The following is a 22,670-nucleotide window of genomic DNA, read 5'->3' on the forward strand; positions in this document are numbered from 1 at the left end:
CCTGTGTGATGGTTCAACTCTCTACACGCGGGTTTCCCCAGAAAACTGCAGACACAGTCACACCCTCTTTGAGACACAGAATGAAAAAGAAAAGTGCAGCTGGTTTTGAGGCCCAGCGTGTGGTTTCCTCTCTTCCGCTCTCTTTGTTCTCTTGACCTCTGCTTTCTTCTCTTCTGCATCCTTTCACCCTTGCACTCCCTCTTCCCTGCTCCCCTCTTCTTTTCAGTTCCCGGTTTTCCTCTTAGCCCTTGCTGGACGCCTGCTCCCCATCCTGCAGACCTGTCTGGAGCCGCGGGACTGTGGCACGCAGGCTGGCAGTGTGCTGCCATCCACCTATTTGTAGATATGCTCCTGGATAAGAGGAATGAAAACTCAACCACCGCCTGATGAGCTCGTGCCCTTGACTTGAACCCCTGGGGTCACACATGATATATGAAGAAGCATGGCCCTGAGAATCTTAAAACAGAACAAGTGCATGAAGTATGTCTGATTTTAGTCTCCTAAGGCTCCGAATGATGCTAACTGCTTAAAAGTATACAGACACATACCACAGGGAAAATTCTTATGCAGTCTAGCTTCTGAGTTTATTGTGGCCCTCAGCATTCAGAATTCCAAGCAAGGTCCAGTATAATAAAGCACCAAAGATTTTTAAAGTCACTTTTCTCCCCAGAAGGCCCATGCCCAAGTTATCTCTGCTTGCCCTGTCTTGTCATGAAACTAGAGTTTCAGAAGGGAGTGGCCACGTAGAAAACCTAAAGATAATTATCTTTATATGTATATAGACTGGGGTGGGTTTGTTTCTTTTTTGCCTTTTATTTACTTTAACTTCCTTTACCAATAAAAATGAAGAGTCAGAAGAATATGCTGAATATTGTGCAGGAGGAGGAAGTGAATGGGCGGGAGCAGGGAGCTGCACACCCGTCATCTGGGGTTCAGGGGGTGGTGGGAAGACCAGAGGAGGGAGGGGCTGCAGGGAGCTCTCGGAGTTGGAAACCCGAGGCAGTGACATCTCGAAACTAGTTAAGAGTGACTCTCACAGAGAGCACCTGTAGACTGATGATTATTTTAACGGGCCACGGAAAGAACCAAACGATTTTAATAATCGAGAGGGTAGCCTGAGAAAAAGGCACATACACAGCAAAGAGCAGACAGCGTGACCATTTGCTTTGACACAGAATCTCTGACTTTCTCTAGAAATGCTCAGCTTTCATTTTTCTGAAGTGTCTCTCAGGTCACTTAGTTTTCTGGATCTAAGGTGGAATTTAGAACAATGAAGTACATGCTCTCTGGACACTTGAATTTCATAGGCATGAGACTAAAAACAGTTAATATATGAGCCGTGTTTTTTGCCTTAGGTTGTCTCACTAGATGAAAATATATTAATACTGTAGCTGTCAATGCTTTCTTTGGCATCCTTCAGTTTTAAGAGGGGGAACATAGGTGCCCAGGAAAATCTTTCTGCCGTTAAGGGGTTCTTAAATGTTGTCAGTAATGCCCTTCTTTCCTCTACTGTTAATTGTAATAGAAAATAATTATTACTACATGTGGTCTTATGTGCCCGGCCTTGTTCCAAGCACTTTAAATAAATCAACTCATTTAGTCTTCAAACAACCCAGTAAGATAACTATTATTGTTATCTGCTTTTATGGGTAAACTGTATTTTATAAAAGGACCTCTTTCAACTTTTATCACTAGGTTGATGCTGCTCCCAGGGAACCAGTGATGCTCCAGTCCTTTCTCTTCCCTGGCCACACACCCACAATTTTTTATTTAGTCCTCACCCTTGTGACATCACGTGTCCTAGCAAAAGAAAATTTTTAAAAAAAATTTTTGTGGCCATGGCCGTGTGACATGTGGGATCTTAGCAAGATTTTCTATGGCTGATGCTCTTCACATGCCCTAGTTACTTTTAAATGAGAATGTATGTGAAAGCAGCTGGCCAACTGCAAAGAGTTTTACAGTAAACTTGAGTTAGTATTGTTTATACAAACTGCGGAAAATACTTTTGGGTTCATGGCACGTTAGAAATTCTCAATAGGTTTTCTTTTCCAGCGTGGTCAAGAGGTTGATGGGATATTGTATGTGTAACTCAGCTTCCTAAGATCCATTTGCCAGTCTATGAAACAAAGATGGAATTCCTTCCAATTTGTAGAAAATACTCACGCTACTGAAAGATGAAACCAAAACGCGCATTTGTTTCATACCACAGTGCATAGCTCTTCTCTACTCACCTGCTGGCTGACCCTGGCAGAACAAGCCAGGACCTGCCTTTTTTAGGAACAACATCAGAGAAATGTGTCAGCACCGTCTGCCCCAGCGATCGCAGCCTCTGGTCCAGCCAGCAGCGCCTTTCTTAGACGCTTAGTAAGAAATTACTAGTAAGAAATTCCCTTAGTAAGAAATTCCCTGCCGTCACCCAGTTTGTCTCGAAGGTTCTGCAGCCACTGCAGTTTGGAGCCTGTTGCACTGGCTCGTGGAGCTGACCAGGTCAGATTGGATGCCCTGATATCAGGTTTTATAGTGCTCAGTTATTACTGAGCAAATTAGTATCGTGTCCTAATAAAGAGGATGACTAGACTCCTTGAGGAAAATATGCTCTTCAGTTAGGAAATCCTGAACACACTAAAAGTCATGCTCAAAGCCATGATGGGGTCCGCGCAGGGGATGCAGATAGAGGCGGTGCGTAGGAAAGGGTAGGTAGGTATGGGCGCATCTAGGTTGCCAGCGAGGAGTGGCTGCAGGGTGCTTTCCTCCGACCTGAGCTGAATTTTTGCATAAGCGTTGCTGTCTGATCACTAAATTGTGTCCGACTCTGTGACCTCATGGACTGGAGCCCGCCAGGCTCCTCTGTCCATGGAATTCTCCAGGCCAGTATACTGGAGTGGGCTGCCATTTCCTTCTCCAGGAGATCTTCCAGACCCAGGGATCAAACCCACGTGTCCTATGTTGCAGGGGCCTTCTTTGCCACTGCACAAGTAGTCAACTTTTAAGGAAAACTACAGTACAGTGAGTTATTTGACCAAAGGAAGAATTGCATAATCAGTTTCATCTTAAATTTTCTGTTAGTATGTCCCATGTCGCATTTCCTCAGAGAAAAGTACATGGTTACTGAAAGATATTTATTAGTTCTGAAAATGTCTACTGAGCCCCAACCTCAGGCTGAGCCCAGGCCAGTTCAGAACAGAGAAACAAATTCACTACAGGTTCCACCCACCCTCAAGACGTACCAACTTGCATCATTGAAAATGCGCTGCCATGCCCTGGGACACACTCTGTGGGCCATACCTGAGACCTGGCTGCGTTTACACAGGCTTGATGGTGCTGCACCTTCCTCAGCTTTCATGTGGGCGTTATCAAGTTGGGTGGTGAGCTTTGGGAAATTCTTTGCTGACTCATTTGACCTGAACCTGAAGAGTGACTTTCTCCTACAATCTCCCTTATTAACAACATTTTAAACTCTGTGATAAATAAGCAGAATTATATGCACATTCCTCCATATGTGTGAGTGCTCAGTAGTATCTCTTTGTGACCCCAGAGACTGTAGCCCACCAGGCTGCTATGTCTGTGGGATTTCCCAGGCATGAACACTGGAGTGGGTCGCCATTTCCTCCTCCAGGGGATATTCCCAACCCAGGGATCAAACCTGCATTTCCTGCATTGGCAGGTGGATTCTTTACCACTATGCCACCTGAGAAGCCACATTCCTCCATATAGAGTAATCTAAAAAGTGTGTTTTGTGTAAGTGGGGAGTGTGAGAAAGACCCCCGCTTCTGTCTCAGCCTCCCCTTCCCCTTGTCCCTCCTGTCACCTGCGCATCAGCTGAGGGAGCCAGGTGTGGAAGAACTAGAGGGGGTGGCCTTCAGGTAGCCTCACTTCACCTAACAGCCGGGACACCCTTTGAACCCAGATGGAACAAAAGCCTATTAACAGGACTTCCTGGTGGCGCAGTGAATAAGAATCCGCCTGCTAACACAGGGAACATGGATTCGATCCCTGATTCGGGAAGATTGCATGAGCCACATGCCACAGGGCAACTAAACCTGTGAGCCGCAACTCCTGAGCCCACACTCTGTAGCCAGTCTTCTGCAGCAAGAGAAGCCGCCACGTGAGAGGTCAGCATCGCAACGGGAGCGCAGCCCTGCTCAAGGAGCCCAGAGAAAGCCTACACGAAGCCACGGACACCCAGCACAGTCAAAAGCAGAATAAACAGACAATTAGAAACAAACAAGAAAAGACCCTAGCAACAAACATTTGTTAAGAAAAGGGAAAACAGCTGAAGGCAGATCCCAGTTCCATCCAGCCTTCAGAACCGGGGGAAATGAAGGTGTGGGAGCTCAGGGGCGATGCCCAGCACCTTGGCTGGCAGAAGAGTGCCCTTCTCCCTCATCCTTGCGGCTTTCCCTGGTGAGGGGCTGCATGAAACCCCATGGCCTGTAGCCCGCCAGGCTCCTCTGTCCATGGGATTCTCCAGGCGAGAGTACTGGAGTGGGTTGCCGTTTCCTTCTCCAGGGGATCTTCCCGACCCAGGCACAGAACCTGTGTCTCTTGCATTGGCAGGCAGATTCTTTACACAAGAGCCGCCTGGGAAGCCCTGTGTTACAACTTTGGGATGTATCATTTTCCCCATTCAGGTCGAGGGCCTCTGGACGCAGAGTTAATCTTTGTATTCCTGGAGCACCCAGGACAGTGCCTGGCGCACAGCAGGTTCAGGAGGACCCTTAAATGAAGAAGCAAATGAAGAGACCACAGCAGGGACCACGCTCTGAAGGCCTGAAGTGTATCCCAAGATGAAGATGCTTGATCAGGGCTGCACTGCCGTAGCCACAGCCCCAACTTGGTAGTTCCTTCCAATTCTCGATACGAGAGCCCTCCACACCCAGCCTGAGGTTTGATCACGAACTTCTCCCCACTTTACCCCTATGCCTTCCTTGTCACCTTGCCACTGGGAGCTCAGGGCCCCACTCTCAAGGACCCCTTCCTCCAGTGGTGGTTGTAGGATTAAACGGAAAAAGGACTTAGTGAAACACCTGGAGAAGACCCCCAATGCAGTTCCTCTCTCCCTCCAAGCCCAAGAGGAGAAATGAGAGTAAGAGCTGCCTACAGGAAGCCCCATGGACAGAGGAGCCTGCCGGGTTACAGTCCACGGGGTCACAAGAGTTGGACACAACTTAGCAACTAAATCGGGCTTCCCTGGTGGCTCAGCTGGCAAAAAATCTGCCTGCAATGTGAGAGACCTGAGTTCATTCCCTGGGTTGGGAAGATCTCCTGGAGAAAGGCAAAGGCTACCCACTCCAGTATCCTGTCCTGGAGAATTCCATGGACTATATAGTCCGTGGGGTCGCAAAGATTCAGACACGATTGAGTGACTTATCACTTTCACTTCACTTTAGCAACTAAATCACCACACGAATTAAGGACCCCAGTCATGGGAAGGCACTGGTGGCCCCTCAGAAGAGGAAGTACCGGCAGCAGAGCCAGCTCCCTGTCACCGGGGCTCCTGAACCCCTTTGTGGGTGACCAGCTCTGGGTGCAGCAGAGGAAGGTGTGGCCAGATCATGCTGAAGACATGAGTCCCAGGAAGGCTCAGCACTCCCACTGGGAGGTGAGCTGTGGGCTGGGCCCTGAGGCCAGGCGGGTGTGGTCACATTGACTCAGATTTCCCAGGTGACAGACTCGGATCCTGCCCTCCCTGGGTCTCCTTGGTGGGCTGAGTCGAGCAAGTTGTTGTAATTCAGCCTGGAGGGATTACAACATCCTACCATGATGGGGTGAGGTGCTGCCAACCTGAGATGAGCGCACAGTGTGAGCTGGTGCCAGCAGAGCGGCGACAAGTGTACTCGGGCTTCCAAACCAGAGGACCCTTCCAAATATCCATCCCTGAGAACAGCGATTCTGCTCTCCTCAACACCGTAAGAGCCACCGCATTACATTCCCCATCTTGAAGATGAAGAAAGAGGCTCAGAGTTTCTAAGTACCTTGACCAAGTTCATTCATTCATAAACTAGCCTTTGGAATGGTGTCTCCCCAGGCCCAACCCTGTTTTCGATCCTGGAAAGGTGATGGGTACTACATTTGATTTTTGTTTTGAATAGTTGAATTAATTTTGCTCAAGGTATAACTTCGTCCATTTGGGCATGGAAGCCTTGGTCGGGAAGATCCCTTGAAAAAAGAAATGGCAACCCACTGTTGTATTCTTGCCTGGGAAATCCCATGGACAGAGGAGCCTGCGGGCTACAGTCCATGGGGTTGCAAAGAGTCAGACATGGCTGAGTGACTAACACTTCACAGCTTTTGTAGTTGAATCACTGTTCTTGAATATACTGTTTCTTTTTCTTTTCTTTTTTCTCTTTGCTTTACAGTTTGGGGCCTTTTTATTGACATGTCCTCAAGCTCACTGACTCTGCTCAGCTGTGTGCAGTCTGTGAACCCATAAGGCATTCTTCACTTCTGTGACTGTGTTTTTGATTTTGAGCATCTCTTTTTTACTCTTTCCTGGAATTCCCATCTCCCTACTTATATTACCCATCTGTTCTTGCGTGTTGTGTAGTTTTTCCACTAGACCTTCAGCACATTTAATCAGAGAGATTTCTCTCTGGTTTTTTGGCCACACTGCAAGGCTTCTGGGGCCTTAGTTCCTCGATCAGGGGACTGAACCCATGCCCTTTCAGTGGAAGTGAGGAGTCCTAACTGCTGGACCACCAGGGAATTACTGATCACAGTTAAAATTCCCAGTCTGATAACCACAACATCCCTGTCATATCTGAATTTACTCTGATACTTGCTCCTTCTTTTCAAACTGTGTGTTTTGCCCTTTAGTATAATTTGTAAACTTTGTGTTGAAAGCCAGACATGATGTACTGGGTAAAAAGGAATCTGGTGCTGCTTCCTGAGGCGGTTTATCCTCAGGGTTTGTCCTCTGGTAAAAGGACCATTCTTCCATATCCATCTATATGTCTCTCCAGTCCCAGGGGCGTCAGTTTGTCCTGTGTTTGGATAAAACCTCAGTTTTTGTCTCCTGAATGAGGCGGGGCGATAGGGGGTGCGGGACGCAAACAGACCAGTTCTTCCCTACTGTATGTTTCTTCCCGATGACTCTCCTTTACTAACTCACACAAAACACTTCATTTCTGGTCACCAAATGTGTGGCTTTTCACCAAGAAATTTTCTGCAATACCACCTGGGTGTTCTACAATTTAACTCACTTCTGACGCTGTCTACCCGGAGATAGCATCAAACCCCACAGGGTAAGGATTCAGTCTCAAAAGACTGGCCCTCTCCCCGGGGTCCCCTGCCCCACTTCAGACCCCAGCTGCAAGCCCAGGTTATCACCTGCTTCTGACCAACAAACTACAGATCAGAGGTTCCAATACCCCCCTCCTCGGGTATGATCAAATTGCAAGAACTCAGGGAATCTCTTCCTTATGCTTACCAGTTTATTAAAGGATGTGATAAAGGATACACATGAATAGCCAGATGAAGAGATACATAGGTCTGGGAGGGCCCCCAGCACAGGAACTTCTGTCCCCTGAAGCTGGGGGCACATCACCCTCCTGATGTGGCTGCGTTCACCATCTTGAAGGCTCTCTGAATACTGTACTTTAGGATTTTTATGGAGGTTTTTTCATGTAGGCATGATCAATTGTCAACTCTATTTTCAGCCCCTTTCCCTTCTCAGGAGGATGGAGGGTGGAGCTGAAAATTCCAAGCTGCTAATTAAGCTTTGGTCCTTCTGGTGACCAGCCCCTGTCCAGATGCCCACCCAGAGTCACCTCAATGGAACAAAAGATGCCCCTGGTGCTCTTATCACTTAGGAATTTACAAGGGCTTCGGGAACTCTGTGCCGGGAACCAGAGGCAGAGACCAATATACATTTTCTATTATCTCACATCCTGTGACCTAATTCTCTGATGGATCTAAAAAGATTGTTGATTTTTGGTTTGTTCATCTTTTTTTCTTATTGTTAGAATATGACTTGGCTGGTTTAAAACTCAACATTCAAAAAACTAAGATCACGGCATCTGGTCCCATCACTTCAGGCAAATAGAAGGGGGAAAAGTGGAAACAGTGACTGATTTTACGTTCTTGGGCTCCCAGATCACTGCAGACGGTGACTGTAGCTATGAAATTAAAAGATGCTTGCTCCTTGGAAGAAAAGCTATGACAAACTTAGACAGTGTATTAAAAATCAGAGACATTACTTTGCCAACAAAGATCTGTATAGTCAAAGCTATAGTTTTTCCAGTAGTCATGTATGGATGTAAGACGTGGACCATAAAGAAAGCTGAGTGCCAAAGAATTGATGCTTTTGAACTGTGGTGTTGGAGAAGACTCTTGAGAGTCCCTTGGACTGCAAAGAGATCAAACCAGTCAATCCTAGAGGAAATCAGCCCTGAATACTCATTGGAAGGACTTCGGCCACCTGATACAGAGAGCTGACTCACTGAAAAAGACCCTGATGCTGGGAAAGACTGACGGCAAAAGGAGAAGGGGGCAGCAGAGGATCAGATGGTTGGATGGCATTACTGACTCAGTGGACATGGATTGCGCAAACTCCGGGAGATAGTGAAGGACAGGGAAGCCTGGCACACTGCAGTCCATGAGGTTGCAAAGATTCGGACATAACTTAGCGAGCGAACAACATGAATGTGACTGATAACTTCTAAGACCCTTGCACGGCAAACTAGAAACCAGAATTCCCATTCTTTTACTTTTAATTCATCTGTATCTTTGTGGATTTCTTTACAGTGGATTTATTTACAGTCACCATGCAGTTGAGTCTTGCTTCTTTTTATCCAACCTGACAACTGCTGCCTTTTAAATGGAGTAGCTCGGTCATAAATGCTTAATGTGATCATTGATATGGTTGGGTTTTAATCTAACATCTTATTGTGTTTTCTATTTGTCCCATATGTTTTTTGATTGTTGTTTCTTTTTTCCTCTTTCCCTGTCTTGGATAAATTGGATTAACTGATTTTTTTTTAATTCAGTCCCTGCCCTTAAGGAGTTTCAAAGTTAGTGGCAGTGGAAGCAGCATTCTCTTACAGGATGTGAGCGCTGCTTACGCAGGTATGGTCCCTGGGAAATCTCCGCCAGCACGCACGTCTGTGCACTTCTCTGTGGGTACACTGCACCTCAGTGAGCATCTGATTAAAAAACAAAACATAAAATAATGGTAGCTTGAAACCCACCCAGTAAAGCAATCACCTAGAGCCAAACAAATAAGAAGTACCCTTGTTTTCTCACACCAGCATTGCTGGCTGATGACAGAGTGCCCGTGAAGAGATCGCTATCAGTCCTGCCTCACCGTGTCACTCATTATCCTGACATGTGTACACATAGGCTCAGAAAAGACATATTCCCCATTCTGTATTAATTATAGGCAATCCCCAGTCAGTTCCTCTCTTCCTCTGAGACATTTGGAAAGAAGAGACAGTAGGATTGCAGAGATGGAAACATACCTGCTCGAACCAGTTGTTAGTTTTCCTTGCTGTTTGCTGGTTCTCCATTTAAATTGGTCTGAGAGTTTAGCTTCTGACCAATTAAATATCATTTCAGGGACTTTCCCTGGTGGTCCAGTGGCCAAGACTCCACACTCCCACTGCAGAGGGCCTGGAGTCGATCCCTGGCCAGGGAACTAAGCCCCACGTGCCACAACTACGAGCTCGCCTGCTGCAACTAAAGGTCCCTGCTTGCTGCAATGTAGACTCGGTGCAACCAGCACACACACACATAAATACATAAACGTTAAAAAAATAAAGATCATTTCAGCGCAGTCATTCTACACGCACGCTGCCTTACAGAAGGAAACCTGATCATTGTTCAGAGTGGAGCAAGAGAAAATTAACATAGAAAATGTCTGTTCTTGACATGGAACTCCCCTGGCCCTCAGTGCTAGGGAGAGGGCAAACACAGATCCCAGGATGAGCCCCGCTTACCTGGGCACTGTCTTGGGTATGCACGCAGCACAGGCCAGCCCCTCAGCGGTTCCCTGGGCCTCCACCTGTATGTTTCCCTGGGCTTTCCACTCTGTATGCTGGCTGAGAGACTTGCTCAGATGTGCACAGATGGGACTGGACCTCTGGCTCTAAGTCAGGATCTGTCCCCCATTCACTGGGAGACGTGACTGATCAGAGATGAACACAGACATGTACGGGGGAATTCTCTAGTAACCAGAGAGTCTGATCTGGGAAACCCCAAGTTTCTCTACCCGTGGGATTTCTCTACTCTCAAATCCAAACATCAAGGGTTTTGATGTTACCAGGGGTCTCTGCTACCCACACTCAGGAGCAATGTCATCTGAAAATCCTATTCCCACCTCCCGTAAATGCCCTGTAGAGCAGCTGTCACATCTAGGATGCTGTGGAAGTCTGGCCAGGTGTCCTGTGTCCACTCAGGTAACCCTCCAGATATATCACACAACTCTGCTGTCTGGTTTAATCCCTCCAAATTATTCTAAATCCAAGAACCTGATGAATTTCTCCTAAACTTCTGACTGTGAAGAGATTTCTGTTGGCTGAAAGAGAGGAACTCCGTTTCTTAGAGGGAAGTCAGGCCTGGGGCCGGGGGGGCAGGAGGAAGGAGAAGGCAGCCAGCAGGCCTGGACCCTCTCCAGCCTCTCCAGCATGCACTTTCCCTGTAGCCAACAGGGGTAGCCCATTTGCTTTTCACCTTGCCTTGAACTTCAAGTGCCCTTTGGAGGAGGAAAGGCCCAGTGGAACTTGAGGGATGCATCTGGAGGGGGTGGACAAGCAGGGGTTAGAAGCACTTGTGTTCTGATTAGAAGCACCAGAACTGGCAGTAACCGTCAGTGCTGCTGAGAAGGACTTGTCTGGTGCGGAGCTCTGATCTGAGTCGGAATCCAACACAGGGGAGCCCCAGAACTGAGGAGTAGAGACCTGAGGATGGGATGTGTGTTCAGGTCTCTGCTCTGCCACCTGCCTTATCTGGGAATTAATGCTACCGTCTGGGCTGCCTAATTCAGAGGGCTGTATGGAGCCAAGGATGAGCTGGGAATGACCTTTGCAAGGACTGTCAGTGGAGTAAAGATAAATCAGTGTGAGCAAAGGTGATCGTGCTGGTGATGATGCTTTTGACCTCCAGCCTGGTGTGAGGGACAGAAAGCCCTGGTAAGACATGTGCACAAAACCGCAGAGAGTAGGGTTGGGAGCCGTGGCAGCCCCAGCTCAGTGTGGCCAACCAGCATGTGGTACTGAGCAGAGTCCAGGGTCAGGAGCCAGGGCTGCTGCCTCGAGGCAAGAATGTGTGCCCCCTCCCTTCTCTCTCCTTCTAGAATCACCAAAACTCTTCAGCTGCAAATAGAATCAGGAAAGCTCCTGAGGGGAGGGGAGAGTTTTGTGGGCTGAACCCTATTAATTCTATATTTAAGGTTCCAACCATTCATCATTGTATAACATTTCACAGTTATTTAAGGTGCACGTTCAATTCAGTTCAGTTGCTCAGTCGTGTCCGACTCTTTGCGACCCTATGAACCGCAGCACGCCGGGCCTCCCTGTCCATCACCAACTCCTGGAGTTCACTCAGACTCATGTCCATTGAGTCGGTGATGCCATCCAGCTATCTCATCCTCTGTCGTCCCCTTCTCCTCCTGCCCTCATCAGGGTCTTTTCCAGTGAGTCAGCGCTTCGCATCAGGTGGCCAAAGTATTGGAGTATCAGCTTCAACATCAGTCCTTCCAATGAACACCCAGGACTGATCTCCTTTAGCATGGATTGGTTGGATCTCCCTGCAGTCCAAGGGACTCTCAAGAGTCTTCTCCAACATCACAGTTCAAAAGCATCAATTCTTTGGTGGTCAGCTTTCTTTATAGTCCAACTCTCACACCCATACATGACCACTGGGAAAACCATAGCCTTGACTAGATGGACCTTTGTTGGCAAAGTGATGTCTCTGCTTTTTAATATGCCGTCTAGGTTGGTCATAACTTTCCTTCCAAGGAGTGAGCGTCTTTTAATTTCATGGCTGCAATCACCATCTGCAGTGATTTTGGAGCCCAGAAAAACAAAGCCAGCCACTGTTTCCACTGTTTCCCCATCTATCTGCCATGAGGTTCTTTCAAAAACAGCATGTCAGGAATCCTGTATTATCCCCATTTTACTGGCGAAGAAACTGGGGCTGAGATCCGGTGAATAAACTATAATCACACCACTAGTAACTTGAAGCAACCATTTCTGACTTCAAGTCCTGTGTTCCTGTAACTGCTGTTCAGTGAACTACAAACCTAAAGGAAGATGAGAGGGAGGGGAGATGGGAGAGAGAGGAGGGAGAGAGGGGAAGCAGGAGAGAGGGGAAGGAGGAGAGAGGGCGGAGACTAGAAAGGGAAGGAGGTGAGCAGTGAAGCAGGGAAGGAGGAAATAGAAAAGGGAAGAAGGAAAGAAGTCATTTGAGAGAGAGGGGAGAGTTGGCACAATACGTGCTGCAAGAGTATGGCTCCGTGTGTGAGCAGACAGGTCTGCTGCCCCCCTGAATCATCACATGGCAAACCCTCGGCTCTACTCTCCATGGCTGTGGGAACCCCCATCCCATCCCAAAGCGGGTCCAAGCACCTGCAGGACCCAGCACCGCAGACTTACACATCTCAGTCCTTCTTGGCATAGTTGCCCTGAATCCACCTCGCCAACAACTGGCCAGACAGGTCCCGGGCCCAGCGCTGGCCAGACAGGTATGGGGATGCCTCGGAGGACGCCAGTCCTGGCCCCTCTCGCGCAGCCCTCTGAGCCCCGGGCTTTGGGGACGCTTGAGGTCCATGCGGAGCTCAGGTACCGAAGGTCCGAGAGGCAGCCGGGGTCACAGCTACTCAGCACCCCTGAGCGCCGCCCGCACCAGAGCGCGTTTGCATAAAGTTGCTCAGGTGAATCAATGAGTAGATGCAAGTCAATGAAGAAATCAAGAAAGGGAGAGAGCGAGAGAGCCAGAGTTCCTGCGTGCTCACAGCTCACGCGCTCGGTGCGGAGCCCCTCCTGGCAACACGGCGTTTAACGCCCGCGTCCTGCACAATCCAGGCTCTCGCGCTCTCTCCGGACGAAATGCCAGAAATTATTACCGTAGACAACAACCGCAATACCTGTTCTCTCTGCCCTCGCCGTTTTCTCCATCTTGCTGTCGGACTTTGGAATCCTTCCGGACAGCTCTGCGCTCCCCGGCGCCCGAGCATCCTCCTCGCCTGGTGCCTGACGGCGTGCACTCTGCTCCGGAACCGCGCACTGAGAGCGCCTGAGGCTGCAGGCGGGGAAGGGGACTCCCGCGGCCGGGAAGGGGGCGCTGTCCCCTAGAGGCTTCTGATCCTGCGGACCATCGTCCTGTCCGGGAGAGGCAGTGCAGTTAGAAAGGGCAGAGTCCTTCCAGGGGTCCTGGGCTGCCGCGCAAATACCCCTGCGGGGATCCCTTCTCTCTCTCCACCACTAGGGCCACCCTTGGCCAGGTACGGCCGTAGCCCCCGGAAGTTCCCAGAGCATTCCGGTCTAGGGATTTTAATTGAGATTTCTGGCAGAGGAGTTCAACAGGGGAAACGGGCTGCTGCTGCTGCTGCTGCTAAGTCGCTTCAGTCGTGTCCGACTCTGTGCGACCCCATAAAGGGTAGCCCACCAGGCTCCCTGTCCCTGGGATTCTCCAGGCAAGAACACTGGAGTGGGTTGCCATTTCCTTTTCCAATGCATAAAAGTGAAAAGTGAAACGGCCTAGGCTTCCCCAAATAGGGAAGTCCACCAACACATTCACTATGCAAATCACCCCCATCCCTCCCGGTCCCCAGTGCTAGCCGGCTCCGCCCGCTCCGCCCGCTCCGCCCCGTACAGAGCTCGAGCCTAGGGTGCTGCCTCTGGGTCCTGGCTGGAGGAGGTAGGAAAACTAGGCAATCTATTCTACGTGTAAAACCCGGGGCATTGTAGACTGAAACTGGGACTTGAAAACGAGAAGTTGCGTTTTTCCTTCCACTTACCAAGTCTTAGCCCTGGCGACGCTTCCGGAGAGTATGTTGCCCACAGAGGCGCCTGTGAACTCAGTCCCTGCAGGCAGGGACCCTGAAGTCCGGGCTTAGAATTTACTGGCTGCATGTGACCAGTTATATTAACATCAACCGTCATGTATGTATGGAGTTTCAGCTTTCACACACAGGCCTGTGAGGTCAGTCTTATCCTCCTCCCTATTTTGGACTAGGAGAAGAGCCCTGAGTCATGCATTAAGTAACCCAGAACTGAAGACAGGTCCTGCCTCCAGACCCAAACCCATGGTCCCCTCTCCCAATGCCAGTGCCTTGCGGGTCACCTCGGCGGAGCCCGGCAGGATGGCTGCTCAGTGGATCCGATTCCAGGATAGGATTCCTCGTGATTCCCTGTTTTATACAGTAGTGTGTGTCTGAGCCCTATCTGCTCACTCATTTATTCACCCACTTATTCGGCCTTTCCTGACCACCTACTGTGTGCCGTTGCTCAAGTGAGGAACAGCCCTATTCACACGATAAAGCAGGATGAGGAGCTGTCCTCTGAGCAGGGCTTCCCATGCCCAGTGGAGAGAGCCCTGAGCTTCCAGCCGGCAAGCCTTCCAGTGGAGGGCAGGCCCGGTCTAGTCTGGGGGGGGGGGGGGGGGTGCGGTGGTAAGGGGTGGGGGTGGGGGATCAGGAGGAGGGGAACCCGGGAGCTGCCAAAGTCTAGGATGGTCAGACAGCAGGGGTGGAGGGACAGAAGGACTCTGCTCTGAGGGAGCTGGAGGCTGAGAAGCCAGAGACCAGGGTGGGGTGGGGGTAAAGGTATAGAAAGAGAGACAGCAGTGGCCAGGGTGAAGGAGAGAACCGAGGCCGCAGGCGCGCTCTCTGAAGAGCCAGGGAACTGCTGAGCGTCGAGGGGACCCTCCAGTGGGGGCCACGGAGAACCCGAAACGGGATCCAGCCCCCTGCAGTCTCTCTGGCTGCCCAAGTCGGCTGGGGGTGGGGGGCGAGATTGTCGCCGCCCAGGTCATTTACAAAAGCACGAAGTGTGTTCTATCAAGAAGAGTGCACAGGCCGGGTGTCACGGCCAAAAGTCACTCGTGCCCGGCCATTCCCAGCGAAACCTGTTTGGCCTCTATTCTTCGTAGGATTCCACGCACGGGAGGAGCTGGCGGAACCTGGCCCCGGGAGGCCGCGGCCAGTCGGGACGAGGGGCTGGAGGCCGGCTCCCGCTCCCGGGCCCCGCGATCTCCGGCGGCTCCCTCCTCCCAGCCGGAGGCACCTGCGCTGTGAGCTAGCGGGCCGAGGGGCGGCCTCGGGGCTCCGGGGCTCTGATCCCCGGGAACCACCTGGGAGGCGGAGGGGCGGGCCAGGGGCGGGCGCACGCTGGGCAAGCGGCCCGCCTCCCGCCTCTCCTCCCGGCAGGTCGGAGCGGGGACGCGGCGGCCCGGGACGCCGGGGGGGGGGGGGGACCCGCGCCGTGAAGGAGGGAGGGGCCGCGCCGCCTTCGAGAGTCATTGGAGGACGCGGCCTCTCGAAGCTGATAAATAAGGGGCCGGGCCGAGGCTGCCGGCCAAGTTGGACGCCGCAACCGGTGAGAGGGCCAGGTCAGCGCCGGCCCGACGACGCGAAGCGAGGCGACCCCCGTGCGGCCATGGCCTCGCTGCTAGGAACTTACCCGTGGCCCGAGGGCCTCGAGTGCCCTGCCCTGGAAGCCGAGCTGTCGGACGGGCTGTCGCCGCCGGCCGCCCCCCGCCCGCCGGGGGACAAGGGCTCGGAGAGCCGTATCCGGCGGCCCATGAACGCCTTCATGGTGTGGGCCAAGGACGAGAGGAAACGTCTGGCGGTGCAGAACCCGGACCTGCACAACGCCGAGCTCAGCAAGATGCTGGGTGAGTGAGCGGGCGGGGCGCGGCCCGAAGTCGGCGGGCGGGGGTCTGGCGGCTGGAGGCCGGGCGGGTGTAGTGAGGGCGCGCGGGGCGAGGGTGGGACAGACTCGGCGTGGGGGACGCACCGTGCCCGCGAGGTTGGGCATCTGGGCGAGCGTGGGTGTGCGCGCGGGAACTGGGATTCCGAGCAGGGACGCGTGGACCAGGCCCAGAGTGAACTGGCACGGCCCGCCGGGGTGGCCGGGGAGGCCCACTGGAAGGGACGGGAGCCGAGTTAGGGGCCCTGGGGCACGGGCGGGTCTGAGCTGCGGCCTGGCGCGCACGGACAGGTCGGGTGTAAGGGAGCAGGAAAACCCATCATCCGCTGAACTTCACCACGGGCGCAGTCACAGGAGGTCGTACGTCTCATTAACGAATATTCGTGAAGAGAGACCTGGCGGTGGCGCATCCCTGCTTTAACTTAATTATCGAGCCAACAGCAAAATGGGCTTGATTCAAGCCGCTCTCCCAGTCGCAGGAGTTTAGAAAATTTGATTCGGATGCTTAGGACTGCCTGTGCGGGTATGTCCGAGAACCCGGCCAGTTACGGGGCTGCCCTGCGGTCCCAGCCCCGGACGCCGGGCTGGAGACAAGTCAGGCCAATAGAGAAAGGATGTTCTGGAGGTCGGGGGCTTCTTCTGTCTCCACTGTCGGAAGCTGGGCACTGTATCAGCTCCAGCCAACGCCTAACCTCTTTGCCCTTCGTGGTAGTTTTTATTCATTTTGACGGATGGGAAACTTTCAAAGCATTTTGTGTGCCCAGCAGGCGCCAGGCCCTGTAAAAAAGGACAGTGTGTGGTCACCCGAGGCTGGCCCTGCCCCCAGCAACCCCACCCGGCCCATCTTGGAGCCTTTTCTTTTTCCTTTTTCCGCTGGAGCTTGGGGCTTCTTCCCCAAATCGGTAGAATGAGGCCTGACACCCCTCTTTGTGCTGTCTAAAGCCACAGGCCCTCTGGCAGAAAGGGTCCTCTTGCAGTTTGATTGCCCTTTCAAAGCAGCTGATAGAGTGCTGGTTTCAAAGAGCCTCCCACCCTCTGCCCAGCCCCGTGGCTAGCTGTTCCCATGACGAGTTAGTGGACCAGTGTGTCTTAGCGAGCCCTGTCCCAGACAAAAAATACTTAAAATCATACTTTATAATGTGTTGGCATAAAGACAAATATATTAAGATATATAATAATAAAACAGTTGCTTCAAGCAGAAAGTTTATATTTTTCTTGAGATTTCTAAAGCAATGAAAACACTGTTTTTCAGTGAGCCCCTAAATGTAATTTTTTGGTGTGAGCCAGGTGCTATGCTTGTTGCCCAAGCACAGCTCTTGTGACGAGGATAGAGCAGGCCCAGCCAAAGGCGGGAGAACTCATTTTGGAGAGCCTCGGCAGGATTCGGGCTGCCTGCTCCCAGGGAAAGGGCAGGCAAAGGGACTTGGGTAACAGATGCCTCCTGTGAGCTGACTCCTATTGGTAGTTGGCACTTAGGCTTTTAGAGGTCACAGTGCAATTTGCAGGAAAGATACGGATTCCTTCCTGCTTAGCCACACAGCCCCTGTCACTAGGCAAAGGAAACTGACCTAGTGTTGCTTTGAAAAATATGGATTTTCTACACCTGCTGAAGCGGAGGGGGCAGCAGGATGATCTATTTCCATCCCAAGCCCGTGATCTTGCCCAGCCCTTTCCTTTCTGACTTAGGAAAGGGAAAGGGCTGAATGCAAGAGCGCAGACTTTTCTGGCTGCTAGCTCTCCAGTCTTCGACTCTAAAAACTTCACACAGCAGCACTCATGTCTGTTATGAATGAGAAAGCAGGTAAAGACAGTTATGCATTTAGTGGTTTTTAAAATGAACCTATATTTTACGAATACTACAATATCTCGGTACACTCAGAAACTTTGAGTCACATTTTATATTCAGTCCACAGTCAGGGTGTGGGTGTGCCTGGGTCTTGGGCCTCTTGCCACAACTTGTGGCCTTAACCACAGGCTGGAAACTAATGGCCAACTCCAAACCTGGAGTTCCTGACAGTGCTCGCTTCGGCAGCACATATACTAAAATTGGAGTTCCTGACACTTTTAAAGTTGTCTTTTCAAGGGAGAGCTAACCGTATTAATTGACAGCTTCACTGAAATAGTGTTATGTACTTTCATCCAAATGGTACTGGATGATCACCTTCCTCCAGCCCGCTCTGTGTACCTGACACCCAGGGCCAGCCAGCACCCCCATGAAGGGCAGCCACACACATCGCTCTGGACTTGGCCCTGTGCCGAGGGCTCTGGGTGGGAGATGCAGCCCCTTTCCTTCCAAGATTTGGGGCAGGGGGCTGCCCTCTGGGCTAGTTTGTCTCAAACTTCAGGATACAGTAGAGTCATAGGGGAACTTAAGTTCCCAAGCGTACCCTAGGAGGTAACCATCTAAGGTGTCCAGAAGTGACCTTTAGAAAACCTGCAGCGTGATGGGCAATGTGCTTTAAGAAAGAAAGAGACACTAATTACGCAATAACACACAAGTGAAAAGGATGAATGGAAAATGCACATGAGAGCAGCATTTGTGCACCAGTGGCACACGAGTGTGGGATGCTTCTTCAGAAGAGCGTTTTGGGGAGCACCACAGTATGTTTTTTACTGCAGGGAAAACAAAGATCCAGGGAAGGTAAGGGGTTTACTTCTGTGTGGAGGGTCAGTGACTGATAAGGTGCCCTCTCCCATGGTCACAGCAGACAGTTAGAAGCCACAGCGTGTGTGTGTGTGCATGTGCGTGTGCGTGTGTGTGCATGTGCGTGTGCGTGTGTGTGTGTGGCATGAAGGTTCTGTTTGACCTTCAGATGTAAGGGCTAATCCTCTGTTGCCATAAGTGAGATCCTGTAATTTGCATCTTGTAATTCTACCTCCATCTGTGAAGCTGTTGACTGATCCTGAGTACCCTCACAAGAAAGCCTGTGCTAGATGTGTGCCACAAATAAGTAATATGGTGTTACTTCCTGAAGGGCAGCAATACCCTAGGAAGGCAGAGTTTTCATTAGGATGCACAAATGCTAAGAACTGGCCCTCAGAAGGTAAAAGGGAGCCCAAATCAGTGTTGTAGTCTACATATTTTTGTCCTGTGGGTGGCACTGGGTCAGGTAGACCCTTCACTGAGAATCTCACACTGTTTGTACACTCCTGTTGTCTGGTGGCTCTGATAGGAGAGGTGCCATGATCGTGTGTGTGTGTCTTCTGCATGAGTGCCTTGAAGCATGCAAGTGGGAGAGGTTGGTTTGGCCTTACTGCACGTGCAGGATGTGGGCTGAGAAGAGGGTGCGGAGGGTGGGGCGCCTTGTGTGAAGAGGGGGCACTGGGGTGGGGGGGAGGAGGGACAGGGGACCCGAGGCAGCAGGCGTGTGTGATGCTCGGCGGCCCCAGTCGAGACAGGTGCACCGGGCGCCCCAAGCCGAGCTGCGCAGAGGCTGACGCGGCCTTGTCTGACTTGTGCGAGCAGGAAAGTCGTGGAAGGCGCTGACGCTGTCCCAGAAGAGGCCCTACGTGGACGAGGCGGAGCGGCTGCGGCTGCAGCACATGCAGGACTACCCCAACTACAAGTACCGGCCACGCAGGAAGAAGCAGGCCAAGCGCCTGTGCAAGCGCGTGGACCCCGGCTTCCTGCTCAGCTCGCTCTCCCGCGACCAGAACTCCCTGCCCGAGAAGCGGGGCGGCGGCCGAGGGGCGCCGGGGGAGAAGGAGGACCGGGGTGAGTACTCTCCGGGCTCTGCGCTGCCCGGCCTGCGGGGCTGCTTCCACGACGGCCCGGCCGGCGGCAGCGGCGGCGGCGGGACCCCGGGCAGCGTGGACGCGTACCCCTACGGGCTGCCCACCCCGCCGGAGATGTCACCCTTGGACGTGCTGGAGCCGGAGCAGACCTTCTTCTCCTCCCCATGCCAGGAGGACCACGCGCACTCCCGCCGCATCGCCCACCTGCCCGGGCCCCCCTACTCCCCGGAGTACGCCCCCACCCCCCTCCACTGCGGCCACCCCCTGGGCTCCCTGGCCCTCGGTCAGTCCTCGGGCGTCTCTATGATGTCCACCGTGCCTGGCTGCCCCCCGTCTCCGGCCTACTACTCCCAGGCCGCCTACCCGCCTCTCCGCTCCAACCTGCACGCCCACCTGGGCCAGCTCTCCCCGCCTCCCGAGCATCCCGGCTTCGACGCCCTGGATCAGCTGAGCCAGGTGGAACTCCTGGGGGACATGGATCGCAATGAATTCGACCAGTACTTGAACACTCCGGGCCACCCAGAGTCTGGGGCCCTCAGCGGGCAGGGCGCGGTGTCTCAGGTGACACCGGCGGGCCCCACAGAAACCAGCCTCATTTCCGTGCTGGCTGACGCCACGGCCACGTACTACAACAGCTACAGCGTGTCATAGAGCCCGGCGGCCCGTCCGGCCCGGCCTCGCCGCCGGCGGCCCCTCCCGCGCCGAGCGCAGCGCCCCGCGGTGGGCGCGCGCGTCCACGAGCCGCGCGACGGCCGGCCCTGCGGCCCCGGGGTCCCTCCCCGCCCCTTCCCCGCCGCCCCGCCCCGCCGCGCCCGCGTTCTGAGTTTATTCCTTCAAAAGAGTTTCCACTGGCTCCACCCTGGGCATCAGGCGCGGTCGTTGCCGAGGACGCTATTTCCCGGTAGAGTTTTCACTGACCTCTCCTCCCAGTCTTCAATCCGGAAACAAAGTCGGGAAAAGCCCAGCAGCATTCGCATCCCTGCCGCTTCTGACACAGCCGCAGGGCTCCTGCCGTCCTGACCTTTGGTCTTCCAGGTGAGGAGAGCCCTGGGCTAAGATTCGGGGGACTGGCGGGCCAATCCCCGTTCTGTCTCCGGGGGCTGGGGAGACCTGACTCCCCTCGCCTCCCCTTCCAGCCCATCCCCCCATCTGCGGAGTGAGGGACAGAGTCCGTATCTTAGGTACCCTCCGCTCCAGGGGTTTCCGATTTAGGATTCTCTCCAAAGGAAGCTGAAGCTGGCCTCGGTGAACTCATTCATGTGCAACCTGGTGAGGATTCCGCGCACTGCCCAAGGCCCAGGGACGCCAGGCTGCTGCACTTGGTCACCATCTTCCAGTATAAATGGTCCTAGTCTTCCAAAAGGACCCTTTAAGAGTTTGAGAAAAAAAAAACACTCATCGTGATTTGAGGAATTAACGCCGGGGTTAACTGCATCACTGACAACGAAACTGAATTCAAGCTGCTTTTTTTAAAACATACCTTTTTTTTTTTTTTTTAAGACAAGTTCTTTGATAGCTCAGTTGGTAAAGAATCTGCCTGCAATGCAGGAGACCCTGGTTTGATTTCTGGGTCAGGAAGATCTGCTGGAGAAGGGATAGACTACCCACTCCAGTGTTTTTGGACAGCTGGTAAAGAATCCACCTGCAATGTGGGAGACCTGGGTTCGATCCTCGGGTTGGGAAGATACCCTGGAGAAGGGAAAGGCTACCCACTCCAGTTTCTGGCCTGGAGAATTTCATGGACTGTATAGTCCATGGGGTCGCAAAGAGTCAGACAGGACTGAGTGACTTTCACTTTCTTTTCACTTTCATACATTTCAAAAGAAAATACATGTCTGAATATTTACAGTGTGCATGAGACACACACAACATACACACCTTCATGCTCAGCCTGAATCAGATACCGTTTGCTGACCTTGGCAACTTCTTGTCAGCCTTCCGTTCCTAATGACCCAAAGAGCAGGGAGCTGGAAAGAGTTTCAGCACCGTAGCATCAGTTTCTTTCAATCTGAATGTGCTGATTTCTTAAGCAAAATTTCACCATGCTCTACCTTCTGCAGATGCAAAAAGATCTTCCTTTCCTCTGTTCCCATCTTCCTTTCCTGGACTTTCCTTTTTCTCTTCTTTTCTGTTCGTTCTCCACCCCTGAATTGGCCACTGATTCAAAGATCCCTTGACTTAAAAATTCCAGGCGTGATTCCTATGGCAGAAATGAGATTTTGTTCTCCTCACCAGCCCTCTGGTTCTTCAGGTAACATCTTCGGCCAACACATCAAAGCAACTTCCCTTTATTATACTTACTTCCCAAAGAATAGAAATGCACTGTGATTCAGAAAATATTTCTGAGCCCTGACCCCATCCCAAAAACATTTCCATCCTTCCTCCAAGTCTCCATTGAAGGAACATACCTATCAGACATGAAAGACAGTTGTCTTATGATTTCAGCATTTTATTGCCTGTATGAAATATGTAAGTGTTTTTATATATTCTCCTATTATTTTCACCTTATATTTTGTATTGTTGAAACTCCTTTTTTTTTTCCTTCCAAGGAATTCTCTTGTAAAATCACTTATAAGATATGATTAATCTTTATGCTATTACTGTATGTGACTTTTGGTAATAAATAATAAACCATGGACAATATGACTGGTGCAGTCCAGAATGTGTATTAATAATCTTATAAAACAGTATCACAGACATTAAGCTAAACTGTTCCATTTTCTGTAGGAACTATATATGCTTTGGAATGGTTGTAGATATTGGTTTGCCTAAAATATTTAATTTAAATAAACATTTTTGTACCACGACCATTCTGTCATTTGAAATACAGTTTGGTGAAGGAAAAAGTTTTCAAGTGAGGCGTAGATATTATGCCAGTTCTCCTTCCGGTGTTGGTCAAAATGTTCTCTGCATCATCTTTTTCATTTTAAAAAACTTGTCTTGTTGGAGTGGTTGATTGGTTGATGTTATGAATTACGGTAGAGATAAACCCTAATTTTACACCTTAGAAACAGTGTCATTCTTCTTGATATTGAAAGAAAAGACAAATTCACAGCCTAGTTGCAAAAC

The 22,670-nt window shown here is 51.4% G+C and overlaps 1 protein-coding gene across 1 annotated transcript; it reads left to right on the forward strand.

The window, feature by feature from the left end:
* Window positions 1-15,546: 15,546 nt before the first annotated feature.
* SOX7 (SRY-box transcription factor 7) lies at window positions 15,547-20,295 on the forward strand. The gene is made up of 2 exons (XM_052645315.1): window positions 15,547-15,831; window positions 19,333-20,295. The coding sequence occupies exons 1-2, from the start codon at window positions 15,594-15,596 to the stop codon at window positions 20,250-20,252; spliced, it is 1,158 nt and encodes a 385-aa protein (XP_052501275.1). The 5' UTR covers window positions 15,547-15,593; the 3' UTR covers window positions 20,253-20,295.
* Window positions 20,296-22,670: the final 2,375 nt, after the last annotated feature.

The sequence above is a fragment of the Budorcas taxicolor genome, chromosome 8 (genome assembly GCF_023091745.1).
Source record: "Budorcas taxicolor isolate Tak-1 chromosome 8, Takin1.1, whole genome shotgun sequence".
Classification (NCBI taxonomy): Eukaryota; Metazoa; Chordata; class Mammalia; order Artiodactyla; family Bovidae; genus Budorcas; species Budorcas taxicolor.

What these genes read in the sequence shown, in the direction of transcription:
- SOX7 (XM_052645315.1), top strand. Translation starts at nt 15,594, where the DNA reads ATGGCCTCGCTGCTAGGAACTTACCCGTGGCCCGAGGGCCTCGAGTGC. An exon ending in CGAGCTCAGCAAGATGCTGG is followed by an intron (nt 15,832 to 19,332) that starts GTGAGTGAGCGG and finishes TTGTGCGAGCAG; the next exon opens with GAAAGTCGTGGAAGGCGCTG.